General features: G+C 31.3%; 1 protein-coding gene across 2 annotated transcripts; it reads left to right on the top strand.

Annotated features, from left to right (window-relative positions):
- The first annotated feature begins 50 nt into the window (after positions 1-50).
- Positions 51-18,088, top strand: LOC100645908 (elongation of very long chain fatty acids protein 4). Of its 2 annotated transcripts, none has more exons than XM_012309404.3 (7): positions 51-356; positions 14,564-14,645; positions 14,786-14,973; positions 15,054-15,134; positions 15,206-15,377; positions 16,360-16,637; positions 16,708-18,088. In XM_012309404.3, the coding sequence occupies exons 2-7, from the start codon at positions 14,567-14,569 to the stop codon at positions 16,858-16,860; spliced, it is 951 nt and encodes a 316-aa protein (XP_012164794.1). In that variant the 5' UTR covers positions 51-356; positions 14,564-14,566; the 3' UTR covers positions 16,861-18,088. The 2 variants fall into 2 exon arrangements, with proteins under 2 accessions (XP_012164794.1, XP_003396173.1); XM_003396125.4 differs by lacking the exon at positions 51-356 and adding an exon at positions 11,406-11,758.
- Positions 18,089-18,464: the final 376 nt, after the last annotated feature.

Genomic DNA, 18,464 nt, shown 5'->3' with positions numbered 1-18,464 from the left:
CCCTTAGTTAGCAGTTGTATTGATTTCTATGATGGCGGCCGACCGGCGCCTGCACCGTCCACACTCGAGAAACCTAAAACAGCTTTTGTCGTGTTTTCCTCGAAATACATTAATGAATCGTGTACAGTGTCTCCTATCTATGTTGTATATTTAAAGATTAATCAAATGTGCATGGCATACATATTACGTGAGTTCCTTTGTTAAATTTGGGACTTATTAACTACGGAACAACCGACGAAACGGCGAAGATTCGACAACGACGATGATGTTCGTATGTGTGCGAGGTCCTTGACGCGAAACCACCACTGGTGTTCAAATTCCTGACATGAGTCCAGTGATAATTTAAAAAAAAGACGGTGAGTAATTTTTTCGAAAGGATAAATGGTGGTTAAATACGAAAGAGAAGATTTAAGATGTTTTTGGTTATGTTCTGGGAAGTTCATTAGTGCGGACTGGAACAGCGTGCGAATCAAAATAGTTATAATAAGTCATGTGTACATATTTGATTATATAGAATGAATTACGTAACTGTCACACTAAGATTATTAATCCTCAATTAGAGATCTATTTTGATTATTTTTTCCATTAACATAGATGTATAACCTTTCAGACCATTTGGTACATAATTTTATTTATTAACCTATTAACCGAATTATAGCTTAAATCGCCATACTATACAAATAAATTTAATTTAGCTATTTTGTTCAATGATATATTTATGTGTTTGTTAGGATTTTTTATGAATAAAAGTGTCCAAGTGTCTATGTTCCTATTATTATTCACTAGATCTTCCCCTAGATTACAACCAATAGATAATGAAGTAGAAATTCAAACTTTTCTCAGAGGCAAGTTGACTGTGGTTAACTTTGGTGTAACTATTTAGTTTTACTTTTATTCCCCATTCACTTTTAAGTCTGATGTAGACTTGGCGAACAGTCGCGATCGAACGTCTAGACTCCAGACGATTGCACCAAGTACATATTATATTTTAGATAAAATGTAAGTGGCTATTTTTTTACCTTTCTTTACAATATTTCAAATTTTGTACCGTATTGTACGAAGAATACCTTCTTCATTCTTACATGTTGTATTATATTCGATATATTTAAAAATTTCTTTTTCTGTTCGCAAATTAACAAGGTTTAATAAGAAAATGTTTTATACAACTTCTCATTTTCTTCACTATACTATATTCAAATACTAACTACGCACGATAATTTAAATATTCATCGAATTAAATATTCATTGTTCGCCGAATAACAGTGAATTTGCTCAAACGTAGAGTAAAAGTTAAACATTTATACAACTACAGTTTGTTCCTTTTTTTTGTAGTGACCTTCGAAAAAAATTTTGCTTTACGTAAATGACATTGCATAAATAGTTTTGATGAATAATTTCGAAGTTTGCTGAATAAATAGTATCTTCTCGCGCGATAAAATTTAACTAACGGAAATATTATATAAAATATTCTATTCTAATGATATTTATTCTTACTCAATGTTTTTATTTTTCTAACCTCAAAATTATTGTTTTTTAAATCAACAGTTTGTAGTATATATAATACATAAGTAATTAATCGTAAACATTTGCGTTATCGAATAGTTGCTTTTCTTTCTTTAAGTAACTTTCATTGTCCGGTCGCTCGGATAACATTGTAATTTACAAGTTAAACAAATCGTGTTTAGGATTAGATGCGTGTGGTATCTCGCCATGCTTGTTGCATTGGGGAGATTTCACTTTCGCTGCTTCTTCAATCTTAACAGGTAAATTCGCGGTTGGAAATGCAAATCGGTCCACGGTGAAATCGACAGATAGAGAAAGAGTGCCCGATCAAAAAGACAGGCATAAAGCGTAATAACTGATCGATTATAAGTTAGGCGATGTCGGTGGCGTTCATCATTTTGGTTAGATATGATATCAATTGTAGTTGAGGAAATACACATGGAAATTTTATTTATACCCTTCCGAGTTATATAAAGAGTTTATGAAAAAATAACTTTAAGGTTATGGACATGAAAATACTAATGACAGCAAATACAAATATTGAAGTAAAAATAACATATATATACATTATATCAAATGCATAAATTTATTCTAGTACATCATTAATTTTGAATTATTTTTAATTATAACATAAATCTTTTATTCTATAAAAAAAATTTGTTTTGACGATTCAAATCATTGGATGACGGGATAATTTTGAATCTTTAAATAGAATTGTCAATAGATTTGAATTTGTTATAGTTTTTCTTGTGATTAGAGTAACTTTCACTAAAAAGTTTTCGAAATAATGCAGCACGATACAGAAAGATATAAGATGATATGTGATTAATTTGTACGATTAGAAAACAAGAGAGAGTCAAAGTACAGTAAAAAGGAAAATAGGTTGCCTATTGTCAGACATTTTTTTTTTTAATCAGTGTGATTGAAAGTGCATGTGTATACATAATTAAATCTTATCGCTTTTCTATAAAAAATAATTTAAATATTTAAATATCGTTAATGACAGTTAATGACGATTTTATCTAGAATCTTTAGTTAGATCTTAGAAATGTAATTGTCCTTTCTATAACATTTGAATTAAATAAACATTAAATCAACACAAATATTATTGCTTCTTCTTAGTTATTTATTTCCATTAATTTAAGCAGTATATATAATAGCATATATAAATAAATATTGATATGAAAGTTGTTGCTGTTATTAATCATCGTATATTTCTCGCTATTCTCTCGAGTCTAAACATTGACCTGAAAGCGAGGTTGATCGTAGCGAGTTCAAGCAACCGGTACAGAAGAAAGTGCGAGCCAGCCTCCGATCAAATCATGCGTCAGGAAAATGTTGAACAAATTGTCTTCATCGACATATGCATGCGCTGACATTGGCATTAGTTACAATGAAAACGTAGTTCATTATAAATTTCCTGTCTAAACGAGTCTGTTAATTTGTTTCATGTTACATAAATTGAAAATTTATATTTCCGACATACACAGTAGATGTTTCTTTTTCTTTTAGTTATTTCCATGGATGATCGTTAGAGCATCAAATACCTTTAGAAGCCTTTAAAAAGATTTTGAAAAGTCGTTTAAATACAGTTTTGATTTGTTTATTCATATTTTTAATTTCTTACGTTATGTAAAATTTTCTATATTTTCCTAAACAGTTCCAATCAAATCAGTTTTGAATGGTCTCAAAAAATAAATTAATTAATAACCTTAAATATAAAGATAGGATGCAAAGGCCGATATAACCTCCAAAAAGAAATAACACCTTATAATGAACAACGATAAACGAAAGTTAGAGTACAAGATAAATAATAAGATACTACAAAGCAAGAACCGCTTTCAAAATGAAACTTGTAAAACGTACGTAGTATACAAGATCAATCACCTTTCACCTTTTAAGATACTCACGAGTTGAATGCTATCGGAGATTGCTTTCGCAGGAATCGATAGAAGATGACAGTTGATACTATCGAATGTTTATTCGTTGTAGGGGAGGGGTATTAAACTCTGTTAGTAGAGGAATCCGTATCAAAGCAGACATAGTGTTCTCAAAGGATGAAACCTTCTGAATATTATGGGAATGAGGTAAAATGAAAGAAGATTTTTTAATTTACTTCTTAACTGCAAAAGAAAACCTTTGCTAGATATTTATCATGGTTCATTTAATACATACTAACTGAAGTGACAAAAAAGAAATAGCAGAACAGTGAAAGGATTAAATGCTATGGAAGTTAGTAATAACTGTTCATTAGAATTTATAGCTAAAAGAAAAAATAAATTCCTACTTAACGCAATTTTACAGAAGAAATTTTTAGAAACTCAATAAATAATACTCTCATAATTGTGGAATCAAATCGGCTTCGATTCATGTAAAACACGTATACTATCTCATTATTTCTTCCATAATATATTTCTGTTTTTTTTTATGCTTTCCTTTTTCGCACTTCTGTCATGTATAGTTGTTCGATAACTTGTAAATTCGATCGCATTGGAGGTCTAGTTATCGGTTGGTATATGTAGATTCCTTCTTTATCATTGGTCTGAATTTTCTGAATTCAATGATGAACGATAATAACGATTTCACGGTTATAACGATCTGAAGAATACTGATGATTTCGACTGATTATACGTGTAGTTGGTTAGCTTCGGGAGAAAGGAAGTGTGGTAACCACTCTCTACCTGACAACTTTTTCCTTCGTTTCGACCGGTCGTTTCGCCAACTATCGACTATCGCAAGGCTCTGGAAAGCAGTTTCACTGAATCAACTATTTAGATCATATGCTAGATATAATAATTTCAAATTATTCCCCAGCAAATAACGATTCGTGTAAAAGTTTTCATTTTTCTATTGCAGGCAATTCGAAATAAAAATGTATAAATAGATTCGTAGACAATTCCTCGAAAAATATGACGGAATTTAATTGTTCGTAATAATCTTTGATTATTTTATATTAATATTAATTTTAAAAGGAATCAGGGATAAATTTTGTGTTTTTATATCTAAAATAAGATAAATTGTTTAGAATTTTGTTTTTTTATATTTACATATACGTTAAGTTTCTTTTAGATACACATATTTTTATTCGACTTTAGGTGAGTGACCATGTACGTATGTTTAGTTACAAACAAAAATATGTGTATCTAAAAGAAACGTAACGTATGTGTAAATATAAAAAAAAACTAATATGTACTCTTTGTTGCATTATAATTATGTAATTACTGTAGGCAAATAACTTCGAGCTCTTTGAAATCTGAATACCGTATTTTGTACAAACGGGGATGATTTTCAAATGTAGACTAAATTATCCTTCAGAAATTTAGAACTATTTTTTAAGACCGATTCCACATTTCTATAAGTAGTATACATCAAGATTATCCGCCACCACCGCGCCGACTGCGTTTCTGATGTTATGTAGTTTCTTACTACTAGCAGTGAGGTTAGAGTTCGTACGTTCTACAATACAAGTACAGTACAGTATAACACATCCTACACATACCAAGATTGTGAAAATTCTTTTCATCACATATGTATATATATTTTGTCGGCTGTATGCTTATATTTTCTACTTATTTTATCGTAAATTGTTATTTCATTCGTATGATATAGAAGACTAAGAATCATAATGATATAAGTCAGATCACTGCCATTTTTCGTAACGATATAATATAATTTTCATATAATATTTAAAATATAAAATTTCGAGTTCTTTCCTTTAAACAAATTGCAGAAAGATCTAAATAAACTATCGTTCATCTAAATAAGTTATGTGTAAAGATCGCATTTCGTAATTCTGATAACGACGGAGGGTGACGATTTTTAAACAATGAAATATTTACGATCGGTTCTCGGGACGTTAGTAACAGTCAACAAATATTTAACGAACATAGTCAAATATTAACTCTTTGAATCCACACACATTTCGCAATATTCATTTCCGTGATACAGGTATCCACGAATTCGAAGTATGCCAGTAGACCGTATTCTCGCGGCACGTATTACATATGTATGTAATTACAATATGTATAACTTATAGAAATAGATATTCCATTTGTCGATGCACGTGTCGTCGTGGGAATAATCAGCTTATGTGATTTAATTCCATTATTCGAGTTAAGATAACAGATTAATCATCGAATTTTTTAAATAGTTATTAAAAGAAAGACAACAAGATCATGAAATTTTTATCATATTAAAGATAATAAACATGAAATTAATCAGACGTTGAAAATGATATTTTTAAGTCATACAAAACATAAGAAAGATATAAAATTGTAGTCAGGATAAAATATACTTTTGCTGTGGTTTAGTGACTAAGTGTTGATATTTACTCTACTTCATTGTCTTTTCTGGAACATTAACTTATGCCCCTAAGCAAGTGCATACATTATTCTGATACAGAATACGAAATTACTTCTCCTTGTTTATATGACAGTAGTATCTGCATATTACTTGCTTATCCCTGATATAATCTTGTCATACGTTTCGCAACAATTAACCAGCTGTCTGTTCACTGTTAATTTTACGGGTTACATGAATTAGGAATCGCGAGAATGACTGGATATATAATTCTCGTTTACTAAATAATTTTAACGAACCAAAGTGTATCGTTAGAGTAATTAAGCATGTCATTTTTAATTAGAAAGATATGAATTTTTAATGGAAACATATAAAGCGTTCAATTAACCTTTTTCCAAAATCTCCAAATAAAAGAATTTTAGAGAATTTCAGAACGTCGAAAGAATTCATTCGTTGTACTATATGACAAAGATAACCTCAATTTAAAAGAGGGACTAACTAAAAAATCCTGGATTTGAAGAGTTCTAGAAATATATAAATTGGAGAAATTTTTATTATAAAAAATTAAGATAAATCAAAACTCTATACAAAGTAGTTAACGTAGAATGTGTTGTGGAATCTAAGTCCAACTTTCTCTTGTAATTTAATGAGAAATGCGAGAATCTGAGAGCATGTAGTTTATGTGTCCTGGCATTAATAAACGCACGTTATATTCTTAAATGTTCTGATGTTCAATTAGGACTTATACCCGATCCTGATATGCAGAATAAGCGTTGATACTATGTAAATGTTCTTTTCAAAGCATGAGTTCTCGATTCGTACATATATGTATCTATATACATATACATATGTATAGGAAAATTAGGAAAATTGCAGGTTAGATATACACATATATGTATACATATGTATAGGAAAACTGGAGGTTAAATTAAAAAGTGGTTAAGGCTAAGATATATTAACTTCTGGTAAGATATTTTACTAGAAAATTTGGTCACGCCATATTATGCCTAGAGCAGTGTACTAACTCTCCTAAACTTACGCATCCTCCAAATTCTAAACAATTAAGACTTCTCGTAGAAGATGTCTAACAGTTTTGTATTAAAGTGTTAAGTAATGAAAAATATATTGGCTATAAATATTGGTAAATTTTACAAAAGTTAATTTTCTCTAAAATGAAATTTCATATCAAAGAAATGTATTTCATATTCTTCATTCGTTTTTGCGTAAAGATCACGATACATTGCATAAGGATAAATGTGTAAAATGTGTAATAATTTTGAAATCACGTAAAATATTTCTTCGAGAATTGCAGCTTTGATGACAAGTATACCGCTTAATTCGCAAATTTTATAGGTTATAAAAATGCAAACGCGTACAATACGCGTGCTATTGCATCGTCATCGATTAATTTCACAAACAAGTACTGTAGCGTTCTAATTACGAGATCTTTAACGTCATTCGTTTACAATGAAAGTAAGAGCTTAAATTCAAAACTTATCAACAAAAAAGGTTATCATATACAAGATTAAAATGGCGTAGAAAATGAACATGAGTACTTTATGCAGGAAATACAATGTATAATTAAGCAAAGCATTATATTTTCACGGTCGTAAAATATGTTTAGAATGAAGTCTCGTGATAGTTTGTTAATTGCAACTTTCTCTAATGTGATATCAGATTTACAATATAGCAAACACATAGTTTAAAGAAACAGAGAAAATAATCGAAGAGGAAACAACATCACATTTGTTATATTAATCGTTCCATAAGTATCATTTTTTTTATTACTATAATTTTTATGAAATATTAATCTCTCTATATGGATTACTCAGTTTATTATAATTATTTCAAACGCTTTTGCTTATACTTTCACTGCTAATAATAATGAGTGTTATTTCGAAAAGTAAACAGTGTGATTAGTTAAATATTTTTATCCAGATTGCACACTATTTTTTAATTGGTATCAATGACGTTTCTGCTACACGTATAGTAATTGAGTTTTATATTATCACATCTTACATCTTTATAATAGTTATGTATTTCATTATCAATAGTAATGGCACTTGCTCATAGGCCATGCGTACGGAAGAGGGAAAGAAGTAAATCCGGATGAAAGTTTGCTCCGGGCGCAATTGGGTTCCATTGGTCTCATTCTGTCCGTGAAAACAACTTTTTTTATTTTTACCAATCCTCATTAACCACGCGAATTATTATAATTAAGGTCATGAACCATTGTAACAACACATAAAGAAAAATATCTAATTTTTAAGGAAATTCGGTAAGATACAAAATTCATCAAAAATTGCATTTTTTATTTTATTAATCTTAAAATGAATATTTTATAGATGAAAGTTTTGATCGAAGTTTCATATAAATACAAATGAAGAAAGTTTTGTATGAATAACTGTTTTGATTCAAGTATGTACTTATTCAAATGAGTCTTTTTAAAAGTAGTCGTTTAAATTATGTAAATAACATATTATGTAATAAATAAGAAATATTGAAATTCTACAAAATAAGAAAACATCTTGCGCGTGTATGTTTTTGATAGGTTATCTAAATGTTTTTAGAAATATTTCAAGTATAGCACAAGATCTGTTAAATCCTTAAAATTAATTTTAGATCGACAAGTCTAGGGTTATTTTATTAACCATATTCCGAAATTCAAAAGGTCGATTGATTAATTAAATGACGATGCAACGGAACTTCTGCGTGAACGAGCATTTTCTTGACCGAGATAAATACCAGGCCGAGCGAAAAAGAATGAAGCCGAAGCGCGAAGAAAAAAGCACAGGCCGGACTGCTGTATACTATACGCGTGTACGCCGACGAAAGTAACCGGCCGCGCTTTCTCCTTCTGCAGCCAGATTCCTTCAACTGTTTCTTTTTTGTCTCCATTTCCTCCTCCGCCTCTGACTTTTGTCAGAACACGAAGAAAAGGATGGGTCAATGATAGTTATGGACATGATGGGCATTCACGAGTCAAGCTTTAAAATGCCTACAAGTGACTTAAGAGGTTATGTAGCACAACAATGAATAACCACCAATTTCTTTAATCGTCTTTCTTTCTTTCTAACTTTTTCAATTAAGCTTAAAAATCTAACTCAAACTATAAAACATTTACAAGTGATACTGTATTCTTTAAGAGGTCATGATTGTTATGAAAGCATTATACAATAATTGTGTTATAATGACAGTAGTAATCAGGAGATAAAATAAGATTTGAAAAAAAGTAGATACATATATACATGCATATATAACTTGTAACACTTACGTTACATTATAGGAAGATAAATCGCTTTCATCATCATCATACGGTGTTAGATACCAAACAGAAAATTAGACATTAATCATAACAAAAAGAAATTGGCTTTTGGTTCCAGTAGACTTTTTTGCTTCTAGCAGAGGAATGTTAATTTATACTGTACTTTTTATTTTTAATGTGGTCTATGCACCGATTATTGTAATGCATAACTGACAGAAACATTCCAATCAGTTGACCCTATTAAATGTCTATGAGATGAATCGAAATTGGTTTTTTCTTACCTCCGTCTACGGATTCCTCGAAATAAGCATATGCTTCCTGTTCAAATTCATTCATATTTCATCCAATTTACGTTAAACAATTAATTAATGTTATATCCTTCAAATTAGGGTACAGAAAGTAGGGTTATGTATTTAACGATTTTTATGTCAAAGAGATTTTGACAATTGCGAATCTCATGAATTATTTCTCTTTTTTTTTTTTAGGTTATCTTCGAACAGCTGCAGAATTTTGATCTAAATGCTAGTTGGTATGGGTTAAGTTTTGTCTCTCTTTTTTACATTTTATAATTTATCTTGGGATGGATGCAAAATGTTTAATTTAACGATGTCCGATATTTTGTAGTTGGTAGCTGGACATTTATGCAATTAGCGAGAATAAATCTTTTTTAAATTGCTTGCTATGTGATAAATGGAAAGGCAACTTAACTTGCTATTCAAATATATTTATAATGCAACAAAACACGTGGGTTTGTGATACGAAAATTTAATAGATTTGTTTAGGAAACATAAGTTTTCGTCTGAAGATTATATTGAGGAATAAATAAATTTATATTTGATTTTAAATGCCTAAAAAATGTTTTCAAATAAGAGATAATTAAGACCCAAGAATTGGTGTATTTAAATATTCGGAAACGTGTTTTACGGTTAAAGGAGGACCACTGACCTGTTTTAATTCATCACTCGGAAGACGAGTTTTATGTTGTGTATCGCTTTCTCTTGGATCCATATTTACATCCTCACATCTGCCCGCGCGACATCTCTTAAAAGTCTCGTAAATAGCTCTGCATACTTAGCATACTTCTATCAACGCTTATACCACATACGAATTTGCTTATAATCCGATACTACTTTGATCCAATTTTGAATCAATAGATGGGTCAAAAGCTATAATTTCTATAAAACATAACCTTCCTTAATTATTTCAACTCCATTCTATTTCTAATTTCTAACAACAAAAAAACCAATGTTTATCTGAAGCTATTTAACAGTCTCCCTTAAACTGAACCACCTTAATTTCCCATCGCGCACTCACCCTCCTGTAATGGTACCATTTTGTACCTCTTCCTTTCCCTTTCTCTCGACCAGCAAGCATCTCCACCTGTCAAATCATTCAACCAAAAACGAGAGAAAAAACTCCGGCCAAACATCCTAACCTTCACCTCGGAATCGAGGCCACGAACGAAACAGTCGTGTAACCAGTGCTCTCGAAACCGATCCGGCTGTGATTTGATCTGTCAGGCACACACAGCGTCATTGGTAACGTTCCACAGTAGTATACAAAGTGGTAATTTCATAGCCAAAATCCAAGTTTTTGAAACGTAACATGGACTTTGATCGGTCTTCATAATAACGATTTCTCTTGTGCATCCAATCTTTTGTAGGGCACGAACTTGTTTATGTCAACGTGTTTCTTAATAGTATTAGTCAAATCCAACCCAAACCGATATCCAATTCATTCCGTTAATCAATCAGCTGCCGATGCATGTAAGTCATAAAATATACATAAGTATGTGTCTAAATAAACTGCACAATATTCGTAAACTTCTTATGTATAATGTAAATAATGATCTCCGCATCTTAAAATGAATATCTTTCGATATTTGGATCATCAAAGCAATCATACGTGTTGTAAAAAAAAAAAATCACAAATTCGGTGTTTTCCAAAGCAACATTCAGCCCAGATTTGTGTTGGGAAAAGATAGATATATATAAAGACATTTACAATTTTGGCGACAAAGTGCCACTTCTCAAAGCACTGTACATTCGAAGAACTAACACTCCCCTCGATTATAGCCCCCTCATTCGCTGTAACAGCAGAGGGGAGAGGAAAGCAAACGAATCGCGCGGGGTGGGACACGCGCCTTCATCGTTTTGACCGATTCCAAACGATCTATCCCCACGGATTCGATATAATCTTCGAAGTAGCGGAGGGGTTTTGGCCTCGTTTAACGTTTCACGTGCCGATGAAATCGTACCACCTCCGGGAACGTGAGGTTACCACCAGCAGGAGAATCGGCAGACGGACGACACCAAAGTTATAAAGTGGACCGGAGAAGAGGCTACAAGGCGCTGCCACTTTGCCGATCAACCTCGTCGTATGACGATCCTCTCGTCGTGTGAACGAGTACAAGCACCGATTCCTAGCGGCACCTCCGCTGGTGTCAGCTGTCCGACAGTAGATTTATTAAAACGTGTCATGTCACTTTGACAAAATCGCGACTGCGTGCAGGAGAGTAGATCGCAGAGTAATCGTAGAGGCGCTAGTGACTATTTGTTCTCGATATATACGATATTAGACCGCTTTTGTATAATATTTAATCGTATTTGACGTTCGTCGTTGGTGTGTGCGGGGAAGACAAGGATCAGGACGGTATCGCCGTTAGCTTCTTGACGATCAGTAGTATACGAGGTAAGAAACTCTCTGACCTTCTTGTGCTGAAATCTATTCAACTGCTCTTTGAAAATTCAACTTTATGTGCAAGTGTGAAAGAAAAACTTTAACTGGATGTCCTGTGGAAATTTATCTGGAAAATACGTGATTTTTGGGCATTTTTGAACAAGAGTAAGTCTCTATGAAAGTTTTGGATCCTGTTCCTGAAATTCTAAACTTCCTGAAATAGAAAAAGAAAAAAGAAAGTTAAGAAAAATTGTAAATTCTTATCTTTTTTTTTTGTACTCCCATAGAGCATGTAATTTAAAAAATTTTTGGGAGAAATATAGAGTTTTGATTCAGGTGTCCCTAATGGAGTTTTGGATAGAATTCTAGATGAGGTTCTTAATGAAGTGTACTTTTCCTTTGAAGAATTTATAATTGTTTTCATATTCCTCGTCAGAGATTGAAAGAAAATCAAAGATATCTCGAATAATAGAAAACTCGAATATTAGAAAAAATTATAAATATTGCAAAGGCTATTAGTATTCATAAATCGTATAATAAAATCATAGAAAACATTTTGATAATGCAACTAAATAACGTTTTGATAAAATACATATACTTAAATTTACTTAATTATTTAATCGGTCGAAAATTTAATTAAGTGCTTTCACGATATCTGTCTATTTATACTTCTGTACTTTTCGTGTTAAAATTCGTGTTAAAATCGTTTAAAACTTCGAAAAAGATGGAGTTATGCTAAAGTTCAAAGCACCTCAGATAATACGGAACTTCAGTTAAACCAAGTTTTTTTAAAAACTTTAAAAAGAAAATTAAATTTCATTAACAGAAAGATGTAAATACCAGAATTAAATAAGAACAAAATCAACTACTATGTGAAAAAATATATTTAAAAAAAGAAAGAGAAACAAATAAAAAACGATACACCATAAACGAGGATGTCTAGAAATTAACATATCGTTCGACAATGGACAGCTTGTATGATGTGTCGATTGTGAGATATCCACGGCACATTCCATTGCTTACAGCAAATAAACTAGTCTTGTAAGTAATTTCACTCAGCTTCCAGAGATTACAAATTGATTTATCAGAGAGACTTTCTCCCGAGAAATCATTCGCTCGTTGCTCGTACCAGCCATTTGAAGATCAATGACATTGTAGCTGCATATTCTGCCAACGATTAATAAAAATCAGAATTTATTTTCTTCAAAATCATATAAAAACATCGGTTCGTTCCAATGGTTTAATCATAAGGGGAGAAACTGTTTTAGAAGAAGTTGTAACTTCTTTTTTCGGGTAATTTAACCTCGATGATTGGCCGTATTTGTTTCTTTAAGTGAGACTCAAAAATGATACTTTCGGTGAGTGAATGTATAAATTGGATGAAGCGTTGTGTGGTAGTTCCAATTACTACATACCATATACACAGTGTCTTACAATAAAACGATAAATTCGAAAGTGAAATGATTACGTATATGAGAATGAATCAGAAATATAGAATAAAGCTTTCTGGTGTAAGGCTTCGTTTTCAAAGAAATTGAATTTGAAAATTTTCCAAATATGACTACGCACAAACAAATTTCTACTGACGCTATTACTGTTAGTCCGCCTGCAACGTTTACTGACGCCGTTTACATATTAGATCGTTTAAATCCACGCAGTTTTTCTCAGGATTTTGTTTTGAAAATCCCTCGAAATTCTTAAATACTCTCCTAAGTCTCTAGAATATCATCCAATAGCTTTTATTTGCTACATGTTACCTTAATTTTTTAAGCAAAGCAAAATTTAAACAGAGATATAGAAATAATAAAAAAGTGTTTAAAATTATTGATCGAAAATGACCCAACATGCAGATGGAGAGTTAATTATACGTCGATAAATAATTAATTTTACGATATTGGACGGTTTAAATATAAGCAAAATTTTCCATCCTTTGATAATTCTATAAAATAATGAACATGAAAGGAAATAAAAAATCTTATACAAAGAGAAAATTTAATATCAATATCAAATTTCTTATTATCAATATCAATCTCAATATCAATATCTAATAAATCATATTTTCTTATATATAATAAAAAATCAACAAAACTTTAAAGAAATAGTCGAACAAGTTTCATTAACAAGAAGCATGAAAACAGCGTCAGATTTCGCGGATCCAATCAACGCTCCATAAGGTGGTTTAATTAATGCAAGATGAAAGCTAAATTTGCCATACCGGGGGGAGAACATGCACTTGCACTTGCTACAAGTTCACGGCGAAGTTAAACCGCAAATGAAAGTAGACATTCCTAAGTTGCTGTCGGAGCATCGACCCAACTCGAAACCTGAACTGTTCGAAAGATCCAACGAAACGTGTTTTCCCGCAGACGATTAGGGAGATAGCGTTCGGTTTGACAGGTATAACGTGAAAGTTACATATGACGTTTCCAACTTTAAGTGAACGGCCGGATAACGCGCATAGAAGCTGCTCATTAAGCGTAGGATAATAGCGGTAAATCGCACGTGCACGATCGTGCGCACGTTCCGCACAGGAAATCTTTGATTCATTTTTATTATAATCATTCGTTTAGTATGTGTACCGTTTGACCGGTCTCATGAAAATTCTGCTGTAATTACAAAAAAGTTATAGAATTATAGCTGACTATTATAGTAATTAAATATTCGTTTTCTAGAATACAAATGTAGATTAAAATAGGCATGATAATCGTTTGTAATTAGACATAAGCATATATATAAGCTTACAGTCACTGTCGTGAAATGTATTGTAAATCTGGAATTATCCATTCACAAGTGCAATACGATTTAATCTTGTTTCAGGCAATGGCAAGCTTAATTAATTCCACAGCAACTTTAATAAATGATGCCTACAATTACTACCTCTGGACGCTATCCCTTGCCGGTAAACAGCCATATTAAAATTATAAATACAATTTTCTTCCGATACTAAATAAAAAATGCATTATTTCAAACCTTAATGTAGCTAATTATTATAATTTAATAATAGTTTAACAATTAAATTTAGTAACTACGCATTTACAGATGAACGAACGAGAGGATGGCTTCTGGTCGATTCGCCAAAACCTACATTGATATACACTATGTTGTATTTACTCATTGTATGGGCCGGGCCAAAGATCATGAGAAATCGAAAAGCCTTCAAGTTAACGTGGGCACTCGTTCCGTATAATCTTGCGATGGCCTGTCTTAACGCGTACATCGCGATACAGGTACATTGTTTTCGCTATTAAGGGTTGGTTATGCATTCCATGACTCTGGTATCTTAATTTGTCATATTTATTATTTGCAGTTATTCGTAGCTTCCACCAGGTTACGTTATAGTTATGTGTGTCAGCCGATTAGGCACGTGACTCGTCCAGACGAATTGCAGGTACATACTAATACAAATTTTTTAATTTAAATTTAATTGATTGAAAAATAAAATAACAACTTTTCTGTTAGATTGCTCATGCAGTCTGGTGGTACTACTTTAGCAAACTTTTGGAGTTCTGTGATACGTTTTTCTTTATCTTACGGAAGAAGGATAATCAATTAAGTTTTCTTCATGTTTACCATCATTCCACTATGTTTTCGTTGTGGTGGATTGGTATCAAATGGGTTCCAAGCGGATCTAGTAAGTATTTATCTGTGTCCAATTCTTTCCAAACAATTATAGAGATATAGATAACTGACTATGTAAATACGTAACTTGCCACTTGTGTTATCGATTATAATTTATTTCAAGTTAAACTATCCTACCGATCGATATAGTTTCTAAACACTTTTATTTACATATTTATTTTTTTAATTGCAATATTCGAAAAGAAAACTCATTTTAATTAAAAATAGCATCGAAATTAAATATAAATTTAAAAAAATTCATTTTTTAATCATTGTTAATTTCAAACTCGAATACTTAAATATATCAATTTATACTGCTTTATAGAATGAGCTATTCCAGTCAATAACTCTTTTTTGTTTAAAATTAATATTTGAAGCGAAAACTTGTTTATATTTCTCATAAAATTTTGAAACGCAACTATTCGTCCACTTTCTCCTTCTTACTTCTAGACCGTTCAATGATTGTTTAAATGAATATCATTGGTAAAATACGATAAAAGTATAAAATCTGCTAATAAACATCTGCAGTAACGTATGCCACGTTAATTACTAACATATCTACTTTCTAAATAGCATTAAATGCAATATTATTATATTATGTTGTAATAATAATATGTAATATGTAATTCATTACATTACAGTAAAGCTTAAGCTTGAACCGTATTAAACAATATATTTTCTCTAGATTTGTTTAAATTATACACATTAATTCCAGTCATGCTAATCGATGAATCCAAGATTTTATAGAAAGTTCACGCAATTATAGGAAATTATAATATCTCTTGGTTTATGTACAAAACATATCATAATATCTCTAGACATTTATGAATTACGAAATTAGGAGGGAAATCGTAGGGTCTCGTTTTCACTGAAATAAAAAATACTTTTTGAAGTATGTAATCACATGTGTATTAAATTTTTTAATTTAATATGTATTCCTTTTTTCTTTTCAACTTGTTAGAATGAAATATTTAATAGAAAATCCTTTTTTTTAGCTTTCCTGCCAGCCATGGTGAACAGTTTTATCCATGTCCTCATGTATTCATACTATGGCTTAGCCGCATTGGGACCCTCTGTAGCTAAATATCTCTGGTGGAAGAAATATCTGACGATTCTTCAATTAATCCAATTTACTACTGCCTTGATCCTCGGCATCAATGGGATTCGGTCGGGATGCGATTTCCCACTCTGGATGCAGTATGCTCTTGTCATTTACATGGTCTCTTTCATCGTTTTATTCGGAAATTTCTACGCTAAAGCCTACATTGCCAAGGTAAATTTGTTGGAAGTCTCTCTATATTGATGCTAACTGTAATATTAACATTTCTAATAATAATTTTTAGGGTAAACAAGCATACGCTGAAAGACAGTTAGAAAAAATGAAAGCGGATACGCAATTGAAGAAAAAAATTACCGGCGCAGCTATGTGTAACGGAAACATTACGAATGGACACGCCAATGGATATGCGAATGGTGTATCTAAGAAGATTCAGTGAATAATACACTCCTAAGTCCTTCGTTAAGATATTAAGATCGCTTGAACTGCGGTATATTTAGTTACAAAATAAAAGTGAACGAAAATTCTTGAAAAATAATTCGATCGGTAACGATAATTTAGAACCGGAAGTTATTTGATCAAAATCTTTAGTTCATGCAACTGCCACTTTGTTCGTGACGAGTGACGTTCAGTACACTATACTTATATATATATCGTTGCAGAAAGATCGAGTTTAATAAAAGAAACCGATATTTCTTTGACGAATTAAGATAAACGCGACTATAAACTTACCGGCCTGCGATTTTTTAATTCTTGGATCAGCAGCACAAAGTTCGACGGATCGCTGGTCTAAGGTATTGTAAATACAAATTAGTCGAGTATATTAGCAGTTTAGTCGTCAGTAGGCGAATTACATAAGATCCAGTGTGATCAATTATGATAACGTTATATAAGTTTAAACTAAGCGATCTTTTGCGTTCGACGGTTCAAATCTGCCTTGTAAAACAGAAAGAAACAAAATGAAACAGATCGTCGTGTCGGAAACTGCCTTTAGATTTTTCTCTCAGTGAATCTAAGGTTAGAATTCAAATATGACGGTCACGTTAAAGTTGTAAGTACCAATATTTGCACATTTGACGTCTAGTTAATGTTGTATCGTGATATTCGAGTATGTTACAGTCTCTCTTTTGAATAAATGGAAAACAATATTCTAACACGATCATGAACTAGTATTCATGAAAATGTAAAGAACTTGAATTTAAATGTTGTTGTTATATATCTAAGATTATCTTTGTACATTATTTAATGATATCTTTAATGAATATGATTTCTTTGGAGTAACAAAAGATATTCTTTTATTAGTTATATTCGAAGATTTGTTTGTTTAATAACAAACTAGTAGTAATGTCCATCCTTTCGTTCGAAACAAAAGCTGATTCACTATGTCAATTGGTAAGATATTGATAAGTTAGATAAATATTTATACAAAACGTTTTTCTACAATTAATATTCTACATACAGATATTAAATACGCATAATAAATTAATTGCGTGCAAAAAATTTTATACGTTCCAACCAAAAATATCAAAACAATAAGACTTTTTATACATAAAGACTTTCTGAAAATTTGGATGTTTTATTGCACAAACGAATAACTCGTCCATGAAGCCATAGATTATCGCAAAACTTTTACAAAATAAATGATCATGATCGCTTGTAAAAATTAATTTGAATTGTCTAGGCATGTTTATTTATTTAAACTATTCCTAAACATTATTAGTCAACAAAACACTGTTAATACATTTCATTATTGGCGTAATATGTAAAGAACGTTGCAACTGTTATAAAAACGGCATTGCTGTGCAATGCAAAAAACTAAAAGATGCATTATGTTCATTTCCAATAATATTTGTTCACTATAACTTTCCAATAACATTAAAAAAAAATGACACGAACCAACAGATAAACTTAGATATAAAAGAGGTTATAAAAATGTATTATGTTGTATATTGTCACTATAACATAAACATGTACGTATTAAAATCAGGCTAAAATGTCTGTTACTGTAAGGATATTTGTTTCTTATATTAAATTTCACTGGAT

Source organism: Bombus terrestris, chromosome 6, assembly GCF_910591885.1.
Source record: "Bombus terrestris chromosome 6, iyBomTerr1.2, whole genome shotgun sequence".
Taxonomy (NCBI): Eukaryota; Metazoa; Arthropoda; class Insecta; order Hymenoptera; family Apidae; genus Bombus; species Bombus terrestris.
The sequence above is the reverse complement of the archived record's forward strand: the minus strand, read 5'-3'. Positions and strand labels throughout refer to the sequence as shown.